Raw genomic sequence first — 24,985 nt, forward strand, 5'->3', positions numbered from 1 at the left:
CCATAACCAGACAGAGTAGAGTGAAAAGAAATCTGCGAAACAGTTATTAATTTATACGGTAAATAATAATTATATAGTCTCTCACCCTATCACCAGCTAAGTATAAAAGTTAATATTTAAAAACAATGTCTATAGTTTGCTGTACAGCTATATGTTTCGTCGATATAACATATTCATCAATCATCAGTCGTACGTATATCATTAAACAATTATTATTATTTAGAACGACAAATGGACACGTCACGCGCGTTAAACGATCTATTATAGGCCGACCTCTTTAAACGGCACTGCACTACTGCAGCAGCAGCAGCAGCGGCCGAAGACTTGAGCACACTACATGATCGGCTCAATCGACGGAAAAGACAAAAAAATGCAGTCCCCGCCACCGTATCCTCTCTCTGATACACCACTGCTGCTGCTGTTGCAGTCATCGTCCGAGCGTTTGTTTTATTGCGCCGATGCGGATACACAGATGACGGCTGCAGCACGATATCTTGACAGTGGTGGGCGAGCGCGCGCGCGCTGGCTCGAGGGAGGCAAAACAAACAAACACGTCCATTTGTCTGTTTACTCTTGTAGTACGGCGTCGGTAGTAAAAACGGCGGTAAATGTACATACCGACCGTAATATTATATTATATTATCATAGGTACCTAAGTATTTACCTCGTGCGGCGTCCTACAATAATATTATATACACAAAATACGTGTACGCAATACGACTGCATATATATATATAGGTAGGTATATTAGATGTATATAATATGTGTTTGTACAATTCTATATATATAACTGAAATATAAATAATAATAGGTACACACAGAAGAACAATATAGGTATATACGCGAGCGAGCGCGGGGCAACTGGTTCGCCCGTGATACCCACTGGGGGCGCCACCGATTACACGGAATATGCATTAACCGTGTCGGCTCGGATAACACGTGTAATTAAAAAAAAAAAAAAACAAACAGAGAAGAAGGAAAGAAGAAGTAGAAATGGTATATTAAAACCACTTAATAGTGGCCCGAAAAGGTGACAGGAATTTTAAAAGCTTCTAATGGACTCGGTTGTTGTTTTTTTTTTTCATTCTCGTTTTACCTCTCCCGTCGTCGTTTTTATCGCGTTTTGTCGCCGACTGAATTATATTATAACGTTTTGTTTGGCGCGACGCCGACCGATTTGTCACAATAATAATATATACATATTACTATATAATATGTATTATAAAATTATTATATTCCGGAACGTAATAATAATATTATACAGTTAATTTCACCGTCGACATCGAAATCAAACGAACGGCACAATATTATTAAAATAATATTATGTTAAAAACACATTTAAAACTGCTGTATCGATGACATTACTTAGCCATATCATACGAATTTTCGTTTAGCATCCGGTCTCATTAAACGTTGCACGTTATAAAAAATTATCAAAAACCAATTGTGTGCATAAAAAAATCAAGTTTTGTTTTCGCCGTCATCATTGTCTGAGTGCGCGCAACCGTCACGGCAGTGGCGATGATAGTTGTTATATTATTATAAAATAATATAATATAGGGACACGTCGGGTGCTATAATATAATTTAGTTTATTATTCTTATTACCATTATGTTATGATGTCATGCGCCATACGCGTGTTGTGTAACATAATGCTGTATATATATATATAATAGTTAGGAGGACTGTCGATCGAACGCGTTTATATATTATAATATCGGAAAAGGGGTCGTTGACAGCGCAAGCAGCAGTGCACGGGGGAGAATTCACATCATAATACCATTATTATTATTATTATTATTTTACGCTCGTGGACGTGAAACTGGTCTTGTATTTTTATCAGTGCGAGTAATACGCGCAAACGTGTACTTTTAAGTCGCCCGTATCTATATAAATATATTATTATAATATAAAAGTAGGTATGCTTTTCGAAGCCGCCGTCTCGATTTTATAATGATATTATGTACGTTTTACGAGTCGTAATGGACCTATTTATTATTATTATATGTGTATAATGGAGTTGTTAATGAACGACAAATTATTGTTTTATATCTCATACATACCTATATAATCAAGGTATAGTCGGCGTTTAACTACTTTTGATCTCACGGCACCGAAATATTTACCCGGCGAACATAAAACATAATTCCTACCAATACCAAAATTTAAAAATTATAAAAAGTCAACGTCCTGCACATGCAGCATCATCGATCGGCGCGGACAATTTATTATTAGCGATTTTTTTTTTTTTGCACATGCGTATAGGTGTACAACTGTCATGCGTATAGGTGTACAACTGTGAAGGTATGAATATATTGTTGTAAAAAAGACATACGCGATTCGAAACATGTATTATACTGTTTTGGTCAAATCGTTACACTGAATAGTAATTAATATTGGCTGGTATATTATTCGACCCCAATAAACTATATATATTATAATATAATGTTAGGTACATTGATTTTTTTTTTTGTATACAGGGTGACATTTCGTGTTTCCTACTTCACCATTAAGACTAAAGTTGTGGGCCACTCCATTCATATTATATTCTTATGCTATTATTGTTCAATATTTGATCATTAAAAACACATAGTTTATAGTTACCGTTTTATATCTACAATACCTATAATAGTTATGATAAATATTGAAAAAAAGATCATGCGAGAGATCTATCCCCCTCAACCCCCTCGTTCAACCACCACTGGTTGTAGCCATTAAAAAGTTGAAAATCCTAACGATTAAAAATTATAAAAATTTAGATTTTTGCTGCAAAAAAAGATTTAACCATACGAAACAACAAAATAATGTGTTTTTTAATTCACGAAATTATCCATAAGAATATATTTGTGCGCCCAAGGTAAAACTTGAATGTTCGCAAAATGTAATCCACACGTTGGATATGAACGACCGCGCGGCGTTATAATACATAATATTATGTCTATGTGTTGTGGAATAATTTACAAAACTTCTATATTCTTACCTCCATTTGGTGCGTCTGTTCTGGAACCACGTTTTGACCTGTGCGTCGGTCATCTTGAGGGCTTTCGCCAGGGCCGCGCGGTCAACGGATGACAGATATCTGTGCTTGTTGAACTTCTCCTCGAGCTGTGAAATCTGACTGCGCGTGAACGACGTGCGTGGCTTTTTCCTCTTGGGTGGCGTCCGGTTCTGGTACGGATGTCCAATGCGTCGGGTGCCCAAAAGTCCACCAGCACAACCTATATACGACACACAAGTGATATGAGTTTATTATTATTGTTTTACACGGCCGTCACTTAAACATTGTCCTATTTCAGTTTATTTTATTTTAATACAGTAGAGGCTATAGGCTGAATAACGTACCAACTAAACAATGTAGTGTATGTTAAATATTTAACAATTTGTAAACAACGACATTTTAAAATAATATAGAGAATAAACAAAAAAGACTGCAGAATATAGCAAATATGAGATATAGGTCGTGGCTAAAAAACTAAATTCAAAGTCAAATCATTTATCAATATCAAATGTGTATACTATCATAATTTATTTATTTAAATGTTCGGAATACAATTTTGTTTAATAACACTATAATATCACTCTAATATAATTATATTTCACATTTTAAAATGCATACATTTATGAATAAACTAATTAGGTACTTACTAATAAGTAATAACTAATTACTCGCAGTAAATTTACTATTTCAAATTTTTAAATAATAGGAAAACATATAGTGAAGGTAGATACCTCATAAAAATATATATACAATGTATAGATATGGAACCAGTCAGCCAGTGATCTGATACAGATAATTAAAAAAAAAAAATTATTAGTGAGAGTTATATTACGATGTATGTAGGTATATCTACTATCTATATCGATATACAACCAGCATTCCAGTAACATAATATTATCAACATAAGCTTAATGATAATAATTACAGAATAATATAATATTATACCTAATGAATCTCTGAGCTATAATGCAATCATTACAACTATAGACCAGAGTGGAATACGTACTATTGTTCAAATAATTAAATTATACGGACAAATGCGTATTGTAACATCATCATGTTGCAGGTCAGCTGTGTCATTATTTCACATAACGTAATATTACTATATTTTTATGCCGTGTGAATGGGTGCAGGTACAAAAACCGATCACTTCGCTTTCCAAAATAATATGATGTTTAAAAATAAATATATAATCTCATTGCAATGCGCCAGAGCCTGTCGAACCATATACCTAATGACGCCATATTGACGATATACGATACCATCGAAAACGAATTGAATTAGGTTCGGAAAGCATTACCAATTTATATTTCTTGTTACAAAATGTTTAAAATATAGTAAATATAATATTAAATACAAAATAGGACGATCAATATATTATAATGTGGTATGGTGTAGGTATTATGCCCTTTATAGTATATGGTATGTATAGGTACCGATAATGGCATAATAACCTATAGTATTAATACATTGCTCCGTCTGAATATCAAACAGTATTTTTGTCGTACCTACACAATATGTTATTACGACAACGTTGTCAAAACCGTGTTAAGACGGTATATTATTATACTATCACAATTCACAATATGATATTGGGCATTTGTGGGAGGTACGCCATCATATTATTATTATTATTATTATTATTATTATTATTATTATTAACGCAGTTCGTTTTCCTAGAATCGCCGGCGCGCGCCCTTCTGCTGTAGCCCCACCATACATCCGCCGTCATCGTAGAAACTTTGTAAGCTCGTGTGACATTTAATCTCGTAAAATGCTTATTTCTTTCTTCGAGAATTTCGATTTTTTTTTCATTCATTATATTTAAGTTGTGTTCAAAACTTGATAAATTACTCAACTTTACCGTGCTTGTATACATCGCGATGGGGGAGAAACTAAAACGATGGTTGCAATCCCGTGGAGATTTCCGGGTATATATCGGGCTTATAAAACGCCCCGGCAAACAAAAAAATAGGGTAGGTAGGTACATATTATAAACGCATAATATATCGGTAATTATATAAAAAAGAAAAAGTTTTACTTTAAACGTGTCTTACACGTACGTCATTATTATTATTAAGTATAGAGAATATAGATATACTATATAGGTACTACCGCATGTTATAGGTAGGTACTAGAGTCTGTATCTATACAAATACATAATATTATGGTCATTTCTCATTAGTATTCTAAGCACTTGACATAATACAATTAATTAATTATTCAATGTACCTATATATTATGACGTATTAATTATTCATTACCTATATTATCTATATTATGTTATTTCGACGATTAAAATTCTTTTATTTCTATGGATGTAAGTGGTTATAATAATCGTATACCATCGTATTTAGGTATAAGAATAAACTTGACAAATACTATTATTTTTATGTTATACAATATACATTATAAAATAATATCCTTTAATTTTGATATACAACACCCGATTAAACATGTATTTATTGATGATCAAAAATAAAGTTATTTTTATTCGATAAATTATACCCGTTCGTATGCTTTCATAATAATTATAAATGTACCTTTTACCATAAGTATACACGTCATTATAATGTATCTTATGTTTTCAAAATGTGTTAATGGACCATAATAATAATAATGAAAACTCAAATAGTGATCCGAAGTCAAACAATGTCTCTTGTGGGGCTTATACTTTATATTTTTTATGTATAGATAGGCGCTAGGATAGTATCCACATATCTCCTAGGTACAATGCGATTAAAAAAAATTTCCCTTAATGTAGAAATGCTCATACATAAAATATAATATACCTACAGCTGTCCAAGGTTATTTTTATAATTAATTAATATTACATATTATTATTATATACGTGAAAGATAATGATATATTATATAGAGTATAAAACGAATTAAGTAATATTTTATGTATTATATTATTATAATAAGTGTACCTATGTATATGTATACTATAGATACCTATATGTTTTTGTTATTTGTTATCGTAAAACAGGTTTTTTTTTATAGCATCATTACCTATATATATATTATAATATAGTTTCAATGACATTAGAAACCAATTATTGTACCAATCGAATTTGAACGATTATTAGTTATTAGCCATTAAATATACATATAATATATTATGTTCATTATGTTTTTGGGCGAACAGTTATTTTTATATCATCGATTACGGATGAAATGTTTACGACAAAAGCGTTTAGGCACAAAATATATAATTGTTTATAGTCACGATAAAATGTGTCTCGACGGAATAGGATAACTAATATAATATAATATTAAAATATGTGAAACAAAAAAATTCGATGATATACCTAACAAATATATAGCTAGTAAATATAAGAATATAATATAATATGATACATACTTATATACAAATTCTTACGAGTCACGATTTTATGTAATGCATAATATTACAGTCGGAACTGCGAACTCGGATATACCTTATACACTGTGATTAAACTACTACCAGCTGGGAACCAGTTTGAACATTAAACGCAGCCATTATTTTTTTTTTACTGGACGTACCTATCTAATATTATAAAATATGACATATAAACTGTACATAATATAGACACATAGTGTATGCACGCAGAATACATCCATAATAGTATATAGAAAACAACAATGGCCATATATGTATATTTTTCATACAAATATAACACATAATAATATATCATAATAAATATTAATTACACTGTTTATAATGTATGCGATATACCTACATAATAGGATAAACATAAGATTATAGTTATCGTAAAGAAATAACCAATACGTATACATGTATGGTACTCGCGTAGTATAGTACGTGGAATTATAGGATTTTAATTAGAAAGTACATAAATCTGATAATGGGTTACACTTAGAATGGTACAATAAACTAGTGGAACTTTAAAGCTATAGTGTATCCCACGCAGTTGTCTTTATACTTAACAAAACCAAATATTTTATGCTCCTATAAAGACTATTCTTCTCAAATGCTATTATTACCTCTCAAATAATGACAATATATGAGCATATTTAATTTTAGGTACTGTCCACGGGGTCTATTTAGTTTCATACGTATAATTATTATAATATTATAATATTATAAATTATAATAGAAATAGATATCTACTATAAAAACAATGGTCTAGCAATAATGTCCCAATATTATAGTAAGTATAGTATCGAATTTATAAATTAAATCGTTTGATACACAAATGTTGAAATGTATTACGACATTATGTGACATTCAAAAACTCTAAAAACGAAGCTTCTCCCAATCAAAAAAAACTTGTTCCAAAAATCGAATATTTTAAAACATCGTATACGATATTACACATATTATACTAACCTATACCTAGATTAAATTCTATATTACCTACATAAAAAATCCAAGTCACTATAGCAGTCTGTTAACATCTTACTCAGACCTTGGTTACAAAATCAATACATAAACAACCGTGCCTACCAATATATATGTATATTAAATAAAAGTTAGATTTAGCGTGGCACCTATACTATTATGTAATCTGAAGCCAACCCCACAGCTCGAAATAATAATAATAATATATTATATCATCGTACTGTAGTACCCATATATATGGTGACTCTGTGCCACCTCTGCGTTGACGGTGCTATATATGTTAGTACATTGGTGGCAGGAAAGAGATACATAATATATATAGGGACATATTATCATATACACACACACATAATATTTAATATATCAATTCCAGTCGCAGGAGCCTGTATGACCATAAAAATGCGTGTACCTCATATAATCATATATATACAATAAACCTCACGAATAAGAGTAAAACTTATATAAAGAGTTTATTATTCGCATATTATATTATGGCATATTGGCGTATACCTATAGAACATATGTACAATGTACATAAACAGAAGTGTATATACATGCGAGTTTCCACCCCCTCCCAACCGTCACTGCGAAAATAGTGTCGAATAAAATATATGTGCGTATAATAATCGTAACAACAATAATATATGTACGACGTACCTATATAATATATAAAATACATATTATATAATCGGGGTGGTATATTTAGACTACCTATATATACAGGTATAGTCTGGTATATAAAATATAAATATATTTATACGTGTACGGTATATGGGTGCAGTATATAATAATATAGACTACTCTGACTATATACCGCTACTGCGTGTGTATAATATTATATATAGGTATATGTACTACACGTGGGTATTATACGACGTTTGCGCGAGATTGGGAGAATCGGTTGCGGTTTTTACGAGCGCCCGTCGCATTTAAATAACTCGCCGTTTGGCCCCTCCTCGCGCAAAAAATCGTAAACCATAGTTTTTACGCGCACGCGGCGCTGCATTATATACGCAGGCGACCGCCTTTGCATATAATATAGGTATATATATATAGGTAGATAATATATTATACGCGATCCCATTTGTACTATATATATGTGCACTTAAATATGAATAGTATAAAAAGTATATGTTATATGTTATGTAATAGTATATGTTTATATGTGTAAATTATGTATATTATATATATATACATAGACACACGCACACAGTGTAGGGTAGGTTTAATACTGCCCTGTACCTACCCTGAGCCGAGCACTGCTGATATATTATATCCTGCAGCATATTCAACCAAGTCAAGCGCGAAATCGTCATCGGGGCACTATTAGTATAACATTTGAGCGCAAAATATTTTGACCAGTGGCAATATAATATAACTATAACATATACACGGGGTTGCGTTTTTCTTTATTCGCACGATTTATACATTATATATTTATTTAGTAATACTATAAACGCACCGCACTTGTAGCAGACGTGTGCCTGCAAACAGCTGGGATACCGTGCTGTTAAATGTTTATATAAATACCTATAATATAGGTACATATAAAATATAACGATAGATATATGTATTATTATCTATAATAGGCCATTTATATCATCTATGTTTACATATATGTATGAGTATAGGATTAGAAACGCATATAGGGCAATTCAATTGACGCATTATATTTTCTTTTTTTTCAAGCTCATTTTTATACATTGTTTTTATAGTAGGTATACTTATAGAGGTATCTTACACTATGCGTATATACATTATACATGGATATACCTTATATACCCTCATACGGTTATTGATAATATTGTCGTTAATTCGTCACGAACTATACGTTTCAGTAGCCATATAGCCATATAGGTAGGTAAAAGTATCAAAATTATACAAATATCGTTTTCAGGTATACGCCTGCACTTCACAACAAATTTAATTAAATGCTTATAAATAAATATATATTATATAAGTACAATTTATATACAATAGACATCTAATATAATATATATTCTACGTAGGTACCTATAGTTATATGTAATATGTAACATGTACATTAATAAATGTTCATAAAAAATAATTGCTTCGGATAAAAAAAAAGTATAAAATAAAAATTAGACCCAAAAAAGTTACAGCTATAAAACAATTGTAAAAATAAGATATCTATACATACATGCATATTTGGGTAAACTATATTGACGCGTACTTATTGTTTTATTGAAAAAATAAATCACAAAGATTTTATATTGATGACATGACGAATAACGCGACTGTTGTAAGCCGTTTAGAGGACTATTGGAAGAGTGCCGTGGCCGTATGCATGATGGATATAACGGTATAGGTCGTAGGTTCCTGTCTATCTATATAATACCTCACACACAGTGGAGCCGTTGTGTGCTTGTAAAGAACAAAAAAAAATCGGTCGCGTGCACGATCGCACGAACGGTGGGATGGGGAGGCGGGGCAACGCGATCGTAGGACTATACGAACGGCTTTGACGTACCTCGCGAGTGCCCGAGGGGCGGACTCCGCCGACCCCGCCTAGGACGACGGCCGCGACCCACGACACACATAATATTATCATGTACACACATTGTACATATTATAGTAATAATAATTGTGTTATTGTGCCGGCGGACATGACTCCTCGACCGAGGGGTAGGTTGTTGGTGATGATGCGTGGTTAGAGTGGTTGCGACGCGCGAGAAGAGGAGATTGCTATATTATCGTCTTCGTATAGACTTGCGTTGGCATATGATACGTAAACTCATAGATATAATGAGTAGAATATTTTATAGTAGATAATATATAATGAGATGTAATATTATGTGTTATTATAATATCATACGAATATCATTATACAAGTAGCACAAATAATATGTAAACCTGGATAAAACTATAATAGAGTAAAATATGAAACGATAGAGAAACTTATACTGCGGGCTTCCACAAATTGCATATTATTATGACGTTAAAATTGGAATTAATTTAAACACATTTCAAGTCTATCATCTTCAATTGTACATTAACGAACTTCAAAAAATATAATATATAATTCATGTTTTAGATCAGTTTGCCAAACGAAATATCTGTATTCGAATATTTTTGTTGGGGGTAGATACAAGCAAGATGTGTTTTTTTTCATTATTTTTTTTGTGTCGCGCCGGTCAATCACAATTTTTCATTTGACACACTTCTGCAAATACAAATAAATTCGTTACTCATGTTTCACCTCAGATTTTTTTGTGAAAGCTGATGTCTATATATTGTTTCCACGGTATTCCACAACAATAAAAACTGTTACTAACTATGCCCACAAAATGTGCTTATTATAATATATAGGTATATGTATATGGGAAATTAACTCGATAGTGACACGAACGACGAGTATCGATTCCATAATATACCTCCCTACACCCCCTCCCCTATACCTACCCATAGTTTTATGTTACATAAAATAAAAGATTTTTCACACGACCTGGTCTACCTAACAAAATTACTTAGTTCACCCCACCAAAGTTTTCGTCAAGAGGTGAATCAATTAAAATAGATTTTTGAATGGAAATTAAATATTTGTTGATGAAAAAAAAATTATAAAAATGTAGTAGAGTGCACTCTATATTATAATGTAGGTAGTATGGATATGGTATCATTAAGTTAACTATTAAGCGTATGGCGTATATAAGGACACCGTACGCAGAGTGCAGTTTCAAGTATTGGAAAATATGTGCTGCACAACTTTATTGCGGCGGCTGCAGATGTCGTGCGATCGCAATGTTTGCGTGATAAATATAATGTAGACTTCTACAGGAAAAATAGCGCAGAGAGATAAGTAAAGAGAGAGAGAGAACGGTAATCTGCATTAGTCTCTTTCGTGGCTCAATAAATGCGCGAAAAGTACTAATTTCGCGAACTTTGGACGTTACAAGACGCGTGCCATCTCCGTGCAGCGTCACGCGCGCAACAATAATCGCCGAACGACCAATTCGTATAGACAATGTCCTCCCCAATGGACAACCCACTGCTGCAACGACCTTCGTGACGTCTACTATTTCGTATCTATTAATGTTTTGGGTGTATACCTACATCTCGTCCGACTCGTGTTCTTTTGATCTTTTTGTCGCGGCTTGGTTTATACGCGAGTATAAAATAATTTTTATAATAACACCATACGCATAATGGATCATATTAGATTGTGTAAGTACGTGTCCCCTCCCCCTCTAGCGACTGAAATCCATGAAAAAAAAAAACAATGGCGCTGAACTCCCCCCCCCCCTTCCCGTTCATCACCACTCGTCTCTCGCACACCAATAAACACGCGCGCGCCTCGTACATATAATATTATTGTTATAATAACGACATTAATATTGTTCAACTGACAACTATTATATTATATTATTATAATATAAGTGGGTGCTATATTGTAATACGTATTATATACTTATAGACTGCATTATACCTATGCGGAATAAGACAGTGACGGGATAAGTATAATATTATACAGTGATAACGAGAGAGACTTGGCGAAGGTAATAGAAGAATATAGAAATATACGACACACTGTAATATACAGAATGCGGATATTTAAAATATTATATTGATGACGGAAATTAATATGATTTTTCACGTACAACATAATAATATACACCATCGTCACATCAATCTTCCTGTATATTCGTCCACGGGACATAGAATATTGTAGTTGTAGCAGTATGAGGTCGAACGGGTCGAGGTTTTTATTATATTATTATTGTGTTGGGATGAGATAGAGCAGGGTCGTCTCGATCACGACCCGCATTGTTTCCAGCTCCACGTCACGACAACAATATTATTCATAATCGCCGCCACTTGGTTTAATAGAATATTTGTAGCCTATATTATTATAATAAATTAATGATAACGTTATATATTATTTTTATAATATAACGTTATGCAGTATTTTACATTCCTGTACACGCGTTAGATACTCGTATATATTGTATACGAATATACGATGTAAATGTCTAAACTTAAAAATAAAGTAAAGAAAATATAATTTTCACACGTTATATATGTACGGTTTAAGAAGCGTCAAAGTTCGATGGTTATAATGGACAATGGTTATACTATGCTTACATTATATGTATGCATAACTTTACGATGACTAAAATTATGGTGAATGCACAATGCACAATATATTCCACAATATGCATTTCAAATTTCTTTCTTTGAAATCGTCAAAAAATAATTGCTGGACACAACATTATATTGTAAATTATATCATAGTATATAGTCCAAACGAAAACTTCCTTCGTCACTGCAAAATAATTGCATTACTATGGTGATGAGATGTCATGTTCCTATCATAAGGTCTGCGGGGCGTTCTTATAAACTATAATAATATATGTCACGGATTTATTATTTTAGTTTTTATAATTATTATCAAATATGTATAAGAACATCCATGTAGCGTATCGATGTGTTTAGGTACATAATTATATATTATAATATGGATTTATATTTCATTTGATGGTTTATGAAACACTCACGCTCACACATATTCGTATACGTTGCGAGTTACCTACCTAATAGTATACGGCTATACCTACATCATAGTGTCTATCGTATAAATAATATTGTAATCGATCGTGTCGTGTTCGCCGTGTTGATGAAGTATCTAATATTTGAAATGTTGATAGGAAAAATGAAAATCCTTGACTGGTAGTATATAATATTTAGATATTACTAGACCAAACATTGAACTCTATCCTTATTTTATATAGGTAATACCTACTATATTAGGTTTATACTGCACATAGTTATATTATATAATATTATGCTCGGCGTATATAGGAACATAATAATACCTGTCTTATATTACAGACAACACTGGAATAGTTTTTAATGAATTTCAAACGTGATGAAATTAAAAACTAAGTTAATCATAACAGAGCAAATACAACTTGTAATGATCGCTCGAAAAAATGAAAACAAATTTAGCCTTGACGTGTCGTAACCTCAAACACCCACATATTGCATGTGGTACCTATATATACAACATAAATCATAATTTAAAATCCATCAGAAAAAAATGGAATATTGAGTACAGACGAACGATTATTGATCGATCTGAAAAACACGTTTCAAAATGAAATAATAATAATTTATTTGTACCTACTAGTTTTCTACAGTAGAGATATTATAACCAAAATTTCCACGAATATATTATAATAAATATATAATATATAATATATAATACTTACAAATTTATAACAAGTCAATGAAAAAATATATAATTTATAAGTAGGTACACGGACATTTAAAAAACAACGTCCTGCAGGTAAGAAGTTACTGATATTAACAATTGGTGTGATTTGTCACGTGTAAATGTGTGATAATATGTATTATCAATAAAATAAAATTATCGTATATTATACACACTGTATACATTATATCATTACCTTTAATTTTAATATAACTAATAAAGTATACGTAATATATAAGTATGTAATTATTGTTATTCTCGCGATATCGATACAAAGTATTCCGTATGATTCGCAACGAAACGATACATTTTATGTAATTATATACGATAAGTACAAAATATACGATATAGGTAATTATGAAAACTCTTCTGAAAGACTATAAGCTCTCATTTCTCATTAGATGAATACACTGCGTACCCACTGCGGCCGTTATATGTATAATATATGCATTTACAAATATTAAAGATAGGTATAGCGTTACCGTACGCCTATATTTAATATAAATATTATCATTGATTAGTGTTCTATCATCAATTATTAAAATAAGCTATTGCTATAAAAATAATACAATTTTAATTAAATACATATTATAAATGGTTTGCTGGCAACGTGCAGTGGCACATATTATATGCCTACACGTGTTGTTTAAGCTAATATAATAATTCATGATAAGTGATAACACACTAATCGACGATAATATTATAATTTATATACGCGATAAACCTATAATATTAATTATTAATATATTTATAATAGATATTCATAAAATACGTATTTGATGAGTATAAATAATGATAATGTACGACTTCTTCGTCCTGCGTGCGTAGGTACTCGTATATAATATTATTAGGTATGTTATTACTTATTACTAATTATCATATAAACCACAAGCACGTTCACTTTTGTCGGTCGCGCATAATTTAGCATAAAGAAATGACGTTCGAGAGTTCACCTACCTGCAGGCGAGTGCGTAAATAATATTACCTATACAATAATAATAATAATAATAATAATTGTTATATTGACCAATCTATGTATAACATACGCGTCTAGTCGAACTCGTATTATCGAAATAATGAAATTCATCTACTGTTCTCGTCGAACGATCGAAGAGAGGAAAAATGTGCGTTTTGTAACTGCGTGCCTAATGTTATAATATCGTTTTCGACGTGACGCCGTCCGCAACCATATTACAAAACGAAACGATAAACAGGGTCGGGCGTCAGAGGTGTTTGTGTACAGTATTATAATATTTATATATAGCGATGGCACGAGGGGCGGGAAAGTAATATAAAATATGTAGGGGTGATTTAGGGAGTAGAGGGAGGAGAGGGGTGAGAAACTATACGACGACGGAGGACGAGTTGCTGCAGTGGGAGAAAGACGGGCGGACGTTATAATAATGGAAATCCGAGGCCGTATATTATGCGCCCGCCATGGTGAAACCCATTAAAATTACCAACTAATTATTATTATTATTATATAATATTTTAACACGCAGCTAGATTGGATGGGGGGGGAGGGGTGAAGTTTTCGGTTAATTTATCCGAAAAGCCTCTCCGCCGCCGCGCTGACTCCACCGACGTGTATACCACCCACGTCTCGTCATCTCCGTGCTATTTATTTGCTCAAAGTCGTATATAATAATGTGCGTATCTTATACAATATCGTTCATATAGATGTTGCGGAAACGACTGCGACGGCGACGAGAGCTTAATCGAATTATATTATATAATATACAACGCGCGCGCGCACACTCTCTCTCTCTCTCTGTCTCTCCATTTTCGTCTCTAGCACTCGCGTTTTAAATAATGATATATAAACGCGGTGCGACGTGCAACGTCCCGCAAAACCGATGATCTTCAGGCAGAGGTGAGTGGTAAAGTGCGGCGGCGTGACGCGAGAGGCGGGGGGGGGGGGGTGAGGTGGCGGCGGCGGCCGTCAAATCGTTTTGGAAATTCGTCCGGTAGCGAATTAACTTCCGGCCGGCGGGGCAACGAAACCCGTCGGGGAGGCTCGCTGGAGCGGCGGCGGGGGCGTTAAGAATTACGTGCTAGTCTTATACAATATATATATTATATATTATATAAATAGGACTTTTGCCGGGACTGAGGCTGCGCGCCGTGTGATTAATTATTCCGGAGCTAAACGGATTAAACACATCCGGCTGTTGCAGCACCGAGTTACCCGCTACTCGCTGTCTTCTTCTCCTCTCTTTCACTCTTTCTCTTACTCTCACACACGCACCCGCACAACTCTGAAAGCAGTTCCTCGCCGCCGCGTCCCTTAATAAAACATCGCGAAAACGTTGTTAATTGGCTTTGAAAAATTAAATGTTCGCCTTCGTCCGCCGGAATCAAGTTATTCGACGGATTCGCCACCGCCGCCACACTTAATTTATATACGCGTATACTATATATATATATAACTGTTACTTCGGCCTGACACTTCGAATCAAAACTCTCAGCTATCCATCCGCACGCACATTATAAATTATAATATACAGATGGTATATATATATTTCAATAACCGATTCGTTCCATCAGTCCTATAATGCCGCACGTGAATTAATTTTTTTATTGCAAATTTGGTGTAGACACCAATGCCTGGCTGATTTGATGTGACGGACAAATCGCATGGCGTTAACGAAATAGAACACTATCTCTTGTAAAAATTAGTGACTTTCATATCGTTTAAAATAATTTAATCTAGAATAGTTGAACACAATTAATATAATTATCTGCATATATATTTTAAAAACAATTATAGCATACGTCGTGCTATTTCATACTTTTAGAATGGAATAGTTTGATACAATGCCCAATTATTTTTAAATAATATCTGTAATATTAGAGTTATAACTTATAAGTAGATAACAGGTAGGTACATTTTAAAAACTTTATAAAGAACTAAAGAAGTTCTTACAAAACTACTTACAAGTTATATGATATACTGTATTATTCATTACTATAAGTGATTTATTAATTTAAAAACAATTTTAAAGTAATATAATATGTTTAAATGTAGTAATAGTACTGAATAATATATATATACTAAGTATAGTAATAAAATCAATTATGCGTCAATGACATTTAATAGGTACATTTTGTAGCTCTATAAAATTAATTGGACTACATTATAACTGTCTCTCTATATAGGTGAATTAAAATATAGAAAATTAAGATTAAGTCATCTTTAATGTTTAGGTATATATTTTATACTGTGGACTCGATTTAATTTCTATATTTTTATCGTTCTATATCGTTCTATGCATATTATATACGCACTATAGACTGACGTGTACATAAATGCATAATATCGTTGGTACATATAAATAATTCAAACACACACACACACACACACACACACACACACACACACATAATAGATATAGGATATACCTGCAGCAGTGTGCGGCTTGTCGATGTATATAAATATATTATTATATATTCTGAGACATCAAACTATATATTTCGTATCGTTTTACACTTTTACTCGTTTTCAATCGCAAAAAATCCATACCTAAACGCGCACGCGTCCGCCTTGATTTACCTGATCACATTTACATTTTAAACGAGGAAACAGATTTACAAGCATATTATACCTTGAACGAACGAATGAAGACAAAACTATATAGTAGGTACTATACATATACACAATACACTTAAACATACACACACGCACATACAATAATGTCTAAAATAATAATATTATACCAATTGTGTTTGCGTTTAACATATTTCGTTTTCGTTGTAGTTCATGAGTAATTAAAATACACATAAATAACTATGTGACGTATACTTAATACTATATCTATATACAATTTTAACAATACTTACATAATAATATAATATATTATAAGTATAAATATAATTAAGGTACCTATATCATATTTTAAGAAAACAAAGAATAAAATTGTTGGAACATACAGAAACAGTTATAACGGGACTTAGGTCTGAAGAAAAAATATGTCCTTTCTAATTCTATTGATTCCTCTTCTTAACGGAATTTAGCTTCAGAGTCCCTTCACATCCAACCAGAAACACTACTTTTTTTTATATTTCTCTATCTTCCTCTAACTATAATATAGTATACCATTATAATTATCATATATTATATGACCAATATTATTATAACTTTATCCGTCAATTGAGATTCACCTTTCTTTTGTTTTTGTTATGTTACCGTTTAAATTTGTATGAATTGTTGTAATTAAATGTAATAATTAATATAAAAATTGTCCATATTATAATAAATAAATAATAATTATTAATTGTTAATGCATTTCAGAAAGATGAAAACCTAACCTGCATATTTCATGCAGACTTTAAAATGCCGTTGTAAAAATAGAAGATTAAACGTTTATTTTTTATATTTTCTTGAAAATATACTAAATTAATAAAATATTATGTGCTTAATAGGATGAGTGATGTAGGCAGCGTAAACGGTCCTTTTTGAAATTAATTATTCATTTCTTCGATAACGGCCGCGCGTATAATGTGCGTCGATCAATTAGAGTAGAACATATATAGGTTCACTGGATATTAAAATGCTTATAATATTATGAAATAGGTATACCTCATCCACATGAATGTTTATAAAGGCTTTTTGTGGCTCTGTTTGTTTAACTTCACAGGCTCACAGCTATCCCGTGGACGTTATCGTCGTTTATATATTATTTCATACGAGCATAATATATATACAATATCCATCATACATATATTATACAGGGGGATTGTTAACACATCTCATATAATCACGCTACAAACTGATATTGGTACATATTAGGGAGTTTGGGACCACTTGTAAATCACTTTGTAAATTAACAATCGAGCATTCGAGATATGACGTAATATTAATAAAAAAAACTATTTGTTCAATATTTTATGTATTATTATATACGTCTCCACGTCTATCATAAAATCATAGAAAATATTATTGCCATTGAAAAAATTAAAAAATCTAAATAAAATAACGTTATAATAAATTACTCAGACTATACAGTCAAAACTATTACTTTTTTTTTGACGACAAAATTAATCATTAATTGACCTCGACAGATAATAAGATAGCAAGTGGTTCATGTTTAAAAAAATACCTCCATTAGGTATATACTTGTACATAGTACGAGCGTATTTTATGCCGCACACAATTTCATTACGTCACGATCTATAACTTATATAATGTATGTACCTATCTGCGTAAAGATATTATTATAATTGGTCGTATACGCGGCGCTTGACTAATTAAACGATGTGTAGTTAACGAAAACGACGACGACGACAATCCGTTATAAATTAGTATATATTATTATTATTCTACCATCGTATTATTATGTGGCGACTGCGTATCGTACCAAACGTACCTATATATATATACTTATTACTTACATTAGATGATATACAATTTCCGTATAATTATTTAGATAATTTTGAGACGGAGGAGTGAGAAAAAAAATTATCTTTGGCGCCACAAAATGAATAATCCGATACACTATATTTGTGTGTGTGTGTGTGTGTGTGTGTGTCCAAGACATGCACTCATATTACGTAGGTATAAGTAAGGTATCCACCTCGCACGCGTAATGATATTATTTTATATAGGTACACGAATATACGATACACCTATATTATAACTTCTGTGTAAGTATAATGTATAGGTATTGCGCGACGGTAGCCGGAAACGTTATAATTCGACCACGCGGTGACATGAAAAATAATAGGATTTATTTTTTTCGGACGCGTTTTTTGTTAATATTATATTATTACTTATTAAAGGTATACCCACCATAACTACAAAGTCTTCGTGATTGCGTGCGCACGCGATTCATCCCTATGTCATTATGTAATACCTACCTCTTTAATATATAATATATAATACCTATATAACATTATATATATTGCTACTGCTATTACTGCACGTGTGTACACGACGACGAAGATTGTACATAATATTATAGTCTTACAATTATTTTTAAGCGTAATAAATTACATAGAGATAGACCGGTTAAAAATATAAATGTGATGCACTACAGCTATAGCTATTGCACCGCGGAGACATACAGCTTACATAGGAACGTTGGAGACTACTCATAGAAGGTCGTTCTGGGCATCGGAAACATCAAAAGATCATTAAATTATAGTAGATAAGTACCTGTTAAACGATTCGAAAAATGTAATAGGTACGAGACTGAATTAATGTATACCTATAGATACGTATGCAGTCTAGTTCTAGTATATTATGATATAAGCAATCCGCAAGGGCGCCCGCAGGCGAATCCGGGGAGGCTATGCCCCCCCTCGCTGTTTTAGTTAATATTTTTATCACTGGTAACTCCACCCCCTCTCCTGGCTTATATTTCCGCAGGAGCTATTGGTTATGCACATTTTACTTTACGCAATCGGCATGGACCGCATACGTTAGGTACGTATATATAGATCTAAATAATATTATTTTATTGTCAACTCCGAGCCTTAAGAGGACGCTACTCTGTATGTATATTAGACGCCTATAGTGTTGCGTGTGACACAACGTTTGGACGGCCTCGCTCATGCAAATAACACCAAAGCGATGTTTTAAACGCTGTACACATTTAGCAGAACAATTCATTACAATAATATTATAGGTAGGTATAACGTAATACGATTTGCTTACATCGGATATAAAATAATACATGCACTATATATACCTTTACAGCGGTATAAGTACCGCCCGTGTGGCGTGTAATCTATATATAAATATACTGCAACAGCGCGACTCGACGTATATTGGTTCGCCCAGTCCATTGATCAAGTTCCGGTCGGTTTTCGCGAATCATTAATTTCCCGCGAGCGTTTGACGTCAAAACCGCTTTCACGTCACGACCATAATAAATCCGCTGATGGATGGTAAAATGATGATACGACCCGCCGCTATATATTATTATTATTATTATTAATTATTATATATTATTATATACGACCGTAAACAATACCGCGACGGCAGCGTAGGTATGTATTTGTGGACAAGAGTTTTACTACTATTATTATTATCATTATTATTCCGTTCTTTTAGGTGCGTATTATACGCATTTTATTTACGATACGTGAAACTATATATCAAAGTAATATAATTTGTTGACTATACTAATATTATACAGCAGCATTTAATGTTTGCTGCAAAAGGCCTTTCAAGTGCGGGAGGGAAAAAACAACATAATCCACCTCGTGGTATTAAATGCGTATATATATATATATTATATAGGTAGATATACTTCGCCTACTTAATTTTAATTGGTCATTACACCGTTTCATATTTTTAAGACGTTTCGTATTATTTTTTTTACCGGTTTTAATAAAAACGTTTTTCGCATTTCCCGCAGCCCTCCTTAATGTAATTGCTCGGTTATATTATTATACATGTATATTCGCGCGTGCACCCTATCACCGAACGTAGGGGGGGGGGGCGGATTAACGACGGCCATTACACGAGTTTAAAGAAAGCAGGATAAAAAATAATAATAAAAAAACACGAGTAAAATATTACGTTAATTTAAAAATAAATCGTCTAATTTCAACATCCACCGTGGTAAGACGTCATGGGGGGGTGGGTGAGGAGCTGAAGAGCGTTTATATTGTAATATCGCTATACAACATAATAATATTATTATATACTACACCGGTGCGGCGGCGGTGAGGTGTATATAAAATACGTGCGCCTTAATAATATAATGAGTTCCCGTGTTATAACTTATAATAATAATATGTAAAGCCATTTTGGTGTGTGTCGTCAATATATACGTATAAGCGCGTTCTGTTTAATAATATATAATAATAATATTATTACACAAAGTTTCCGGCCATGTTTTGTGCGCGCGGGATCGATAAACAACAGCGGCGGCGGCGGCTGTGATGGCGGTTGTTGCGGCGGTGGCGGAACGATATTATTATAATTCAAACGGTATATATAATAATTTATATACACCACCGCCACGATAATATAATATATATATATATATATATATACCCACTGCGTACTTACATACACTACGTATACGTATAAATATAGTTATCATCTCAGGGGGGGCGTAATAAAAACGGTACGCGTACACAATGCGAAAATCATGACCCGCTCCTACCCCTTACTAACTCCCGACTTTAGCACACTCGCAGATCTGTATATACGATACAACATATAATAATTATATTTGTATATTACAAACACGCCCTTATTAAATATAAATAATACGACCGCGACGGTCCCGCACGGTAAATTTAACTACAGCATGCGCAAAATCTGCAGCGTAAAAATTTAATAACTCCAAAACTATACCGCCGCGGTGTGGGCGTTTGTCACTTGCTCTGCGGCAGTGTGCGGCAGATAGGGCGAGCTTATTTAGGCAGATCTTTCCAGCTATTGTTATTATAAATACATAATATATTATAATATATTATGCAGGGAAAAAGATTTCTACATGCAGCATAATGTGTAGGTACACGAAGTTTTCAAAACGTTGTTCAAATATTCTATTTGAGATTATTCTTCAGCACCCGACCACCAACCGAGCGCCCGCCAATATGATTGACTGATTACAGCTATCAAAATCAAAATAAAGTTATATAGTTACCTATAAGTTGTTTTTAATTGTAGTTGTTGAAAATCTCAATATAACGCCAAAACATGCCAAAACCTTTATCTGCGTGAACGCATTAGCTGTTACAGTGACTCTGATGAGTATTACATACAAGTCACAGGGTCATCCAAATATATTGGAATCCTTGTGAAATTTTGTGACTCAACATTGATTGTACAATACAACTATTTTTCAGTATGAAATGTCCAGGGAACTGACGAAACGACGATGGATGTCAATATAACAAATAATGATCTACGCTGCAGTGGATATATGAAGTACTTTTATAAAATAATATAGACTACCTACATCTGAGTGTATCAGAAATATCTGATTATATTACATTGAAATAACATTTAAAATATGTATCAAATTTTCGTGATAGGGTGGATACACCCTGTTAGTTAGTCGTATAATATTTGAACAAATACATACCGTTATAATATGACGCATACACGGTTTTAAATTAAGGGCCTGTTGCGAAAGAATAATATAATATATATAATATGCGTACCTATATATACATTTATGCAGCGTATACGTGCTTAGCCCAGCCCTAAGTGAGAATATGGAGGTGAAATCCCCCTGCGACCGACATACTCTGCCGTTGATAGTGCGGACGAGAGAGGAGACGTATCCGTCTTGATCTCGTCGGGCTGCCGGGAAAATGTCGGTATGGCGGGATTCGTGTGGTATAGAAGGGAGAGACGCAGCGCCTCTGCTGCGGATGTAATACGACTACGCTGAAGTATACCGAGAAGAGGGCTCGTGCGCGAAGGCCATCACTTTGCAGTTTTAATACTTTGCTTAAATTTCGACGTGGTCGTTTGTCGGGCGCGATTATGGGGCCGGGTGGTGCAAGGTGATGGACTACGGGACACTCCCCCTAACAGCTCGCGTTCTTCTTCACGTGCACAGTATTCGATAAAGCGTTTCGCATTTATAACAACGACGAAGACGACGACAAAGCCAAAAACTTTCATTTTATACCAGCCACTGCTGCCACCACGTAATTTGTGGAAACGAGTTGCCCGCACTATAATATTATAATGTGTATATAATGTATCACCATCCCCTCTCCCTACTTCTGTACCATTGCGTCGTGAACAAAATAGTGTGAGTTTTTACCCATATTCGTTTGGCCTTTGACTTTAAAATGCTTTTTATCCACCACCTCGGTTATTAGTTATTACATATTTATATAGGAAATATTATATTATTTAAATCTAATTTCAAGGAGCAACCGACCCGAACCGTTAATCACAGCTACCTATACAATGTGCATCTATGACATTTATATTATGTATTATTGTACCAACAATTCTTATTATAATATATAATACATGACTAAACTTGGAATTTGCCACACTAAAATATCATTAGCAACTATATTTAATGACAAACGAAGACGTCCGCCTGTATATACACTTCCTTCAGGAACAATCAATATCAAACATATTTTAATCAAATGCCGCACATAATAGACCCAGGAACGTGTTACCTAATAAAAACAATAACGGTAATTGAAAAATAACTATATTATATTATGAACTATAATTTACTACCAATTACCATACTATAATTATTGTATAGGTACTTATATTTAGACATCAATATATCGATTTCAAACAGATATGGAGTAATTTAAATATTACCAAAATAAAGTAAATTCTTTTTTCATTTCAAAATAAGAATTATATTTCATCGACATGTCACATAAATCAAGTTAGTTTTTTAATCACTATAGTATCTAATTACTGTTTTTTTTAATTCCAATGTTTACACAATTTTATATTCGCTAATTGATTTCTTTAAAAGACTTATGTCAATTAGTTAAAAACTAAATAAATAATAAATAAAAAAAAAAAACAGAAACAAGAGTTATCGGGAGGTCCTCTTGGGGCAGGAGTGGCATTGAATTAAAATAATTAAATTAATCGAGATAAATGATAAATCATTACAAATCCTCGATTATAAAATATAGGAAACTATTTATTATTCATTATTTAATTATTTTTTTCTTTTCTCAATGAAAACAAAATATGACATCACCAATGGCCACGAAAGAACAATTTAATTCGAAACATTATTGCTATCTACCTAGTTCCCATGCTTGGGATTAGGTAATTTTGTTTAACGTTAATAGATTTTTATAAAAAATAAAAAATAATTTTCCACTAAAAATGTATCCGAAAAATGTATGAATATAATATGAGGGAAATAACATGAATAGATTAAGATCGATTAATATAAATTGATTAATAGCGTCATTATTCTTAATTATATTAAGAATAGCCTTAGCGTTGAGAATTAAATTGATTATATTAGGGTTGTTTCGTGGATGGTGAGCGGGAACGATTTTACATCGGTAGGTTTTAATTAGGTTATATATATATTTTAATAAAATATTTCTAGCCTTTGCTCTTGTTCGAAAAAATCATTAAATAATTTTTAGAAGCTTAAGTAATTCTCCGAGATCAAGTAATTAACCCCTTTTACAACCTTCGGACTAAAAAAATACAACATATTACTGTGCTTATGAATATTATACGGAGGAATTGCATTAATTTGTATATACAGTTTATATACTATAATGTTTATATTGTAGACTATTATAACTAAATACTTACTACTAATATTTATAAGGTAGGTATATTTTAATTTATTTCCCAGACAGCATTTAGTAACAGTCTTATCCCTTCTGATTAAGTTTTTTGTATAAAATGTATTTAAGGTACCTCTCCCCTTTCCGACGAATATTATAATTGAATGAGTATACAAAATACTTTTAACAAT

General features: G+C 32.6%; 1 protein-coding gene across 1 annotated transcript in view; it reads right to left on the reverse strand.

Annotated features, from left to right (window-relative positions):
* LOC100573073 (T-cell leukemia homeobox protein 3) overlaps positions 1–24,985 on the reverse strand; it is a 43,072-nt gene that overhangs the window by 7,176 nt on the left and 10,911 nt on the right. Inside the window, exon 2 of the mRNA XM_003242988.4 lies at positions 2,981–3,218. Coding sequence (XP_003243036.1) covers positions 2,981–3,218 — 238 coding nt within the window. The remainder of the gene's footprint in view (positions 1–2,980; positions 3,219–24,985) is intronic.

Source organism: Acyrthosiphon pisum, chromosome A2 (assembly GCF_005508785.2).
Source record: "Acyrthosiphon pisum isolate AL4f chromosome A2, pea_aphid_22Mar2018_4r6ur, whole genome shotgun sequence".
Taxonomy (NCBI): Eukaryota; Metazoa; Arthropoda; class Insecta; order Hemiptera; family Aphididae; genus Acyrthosiphon; species Acyrthosiphon pisum.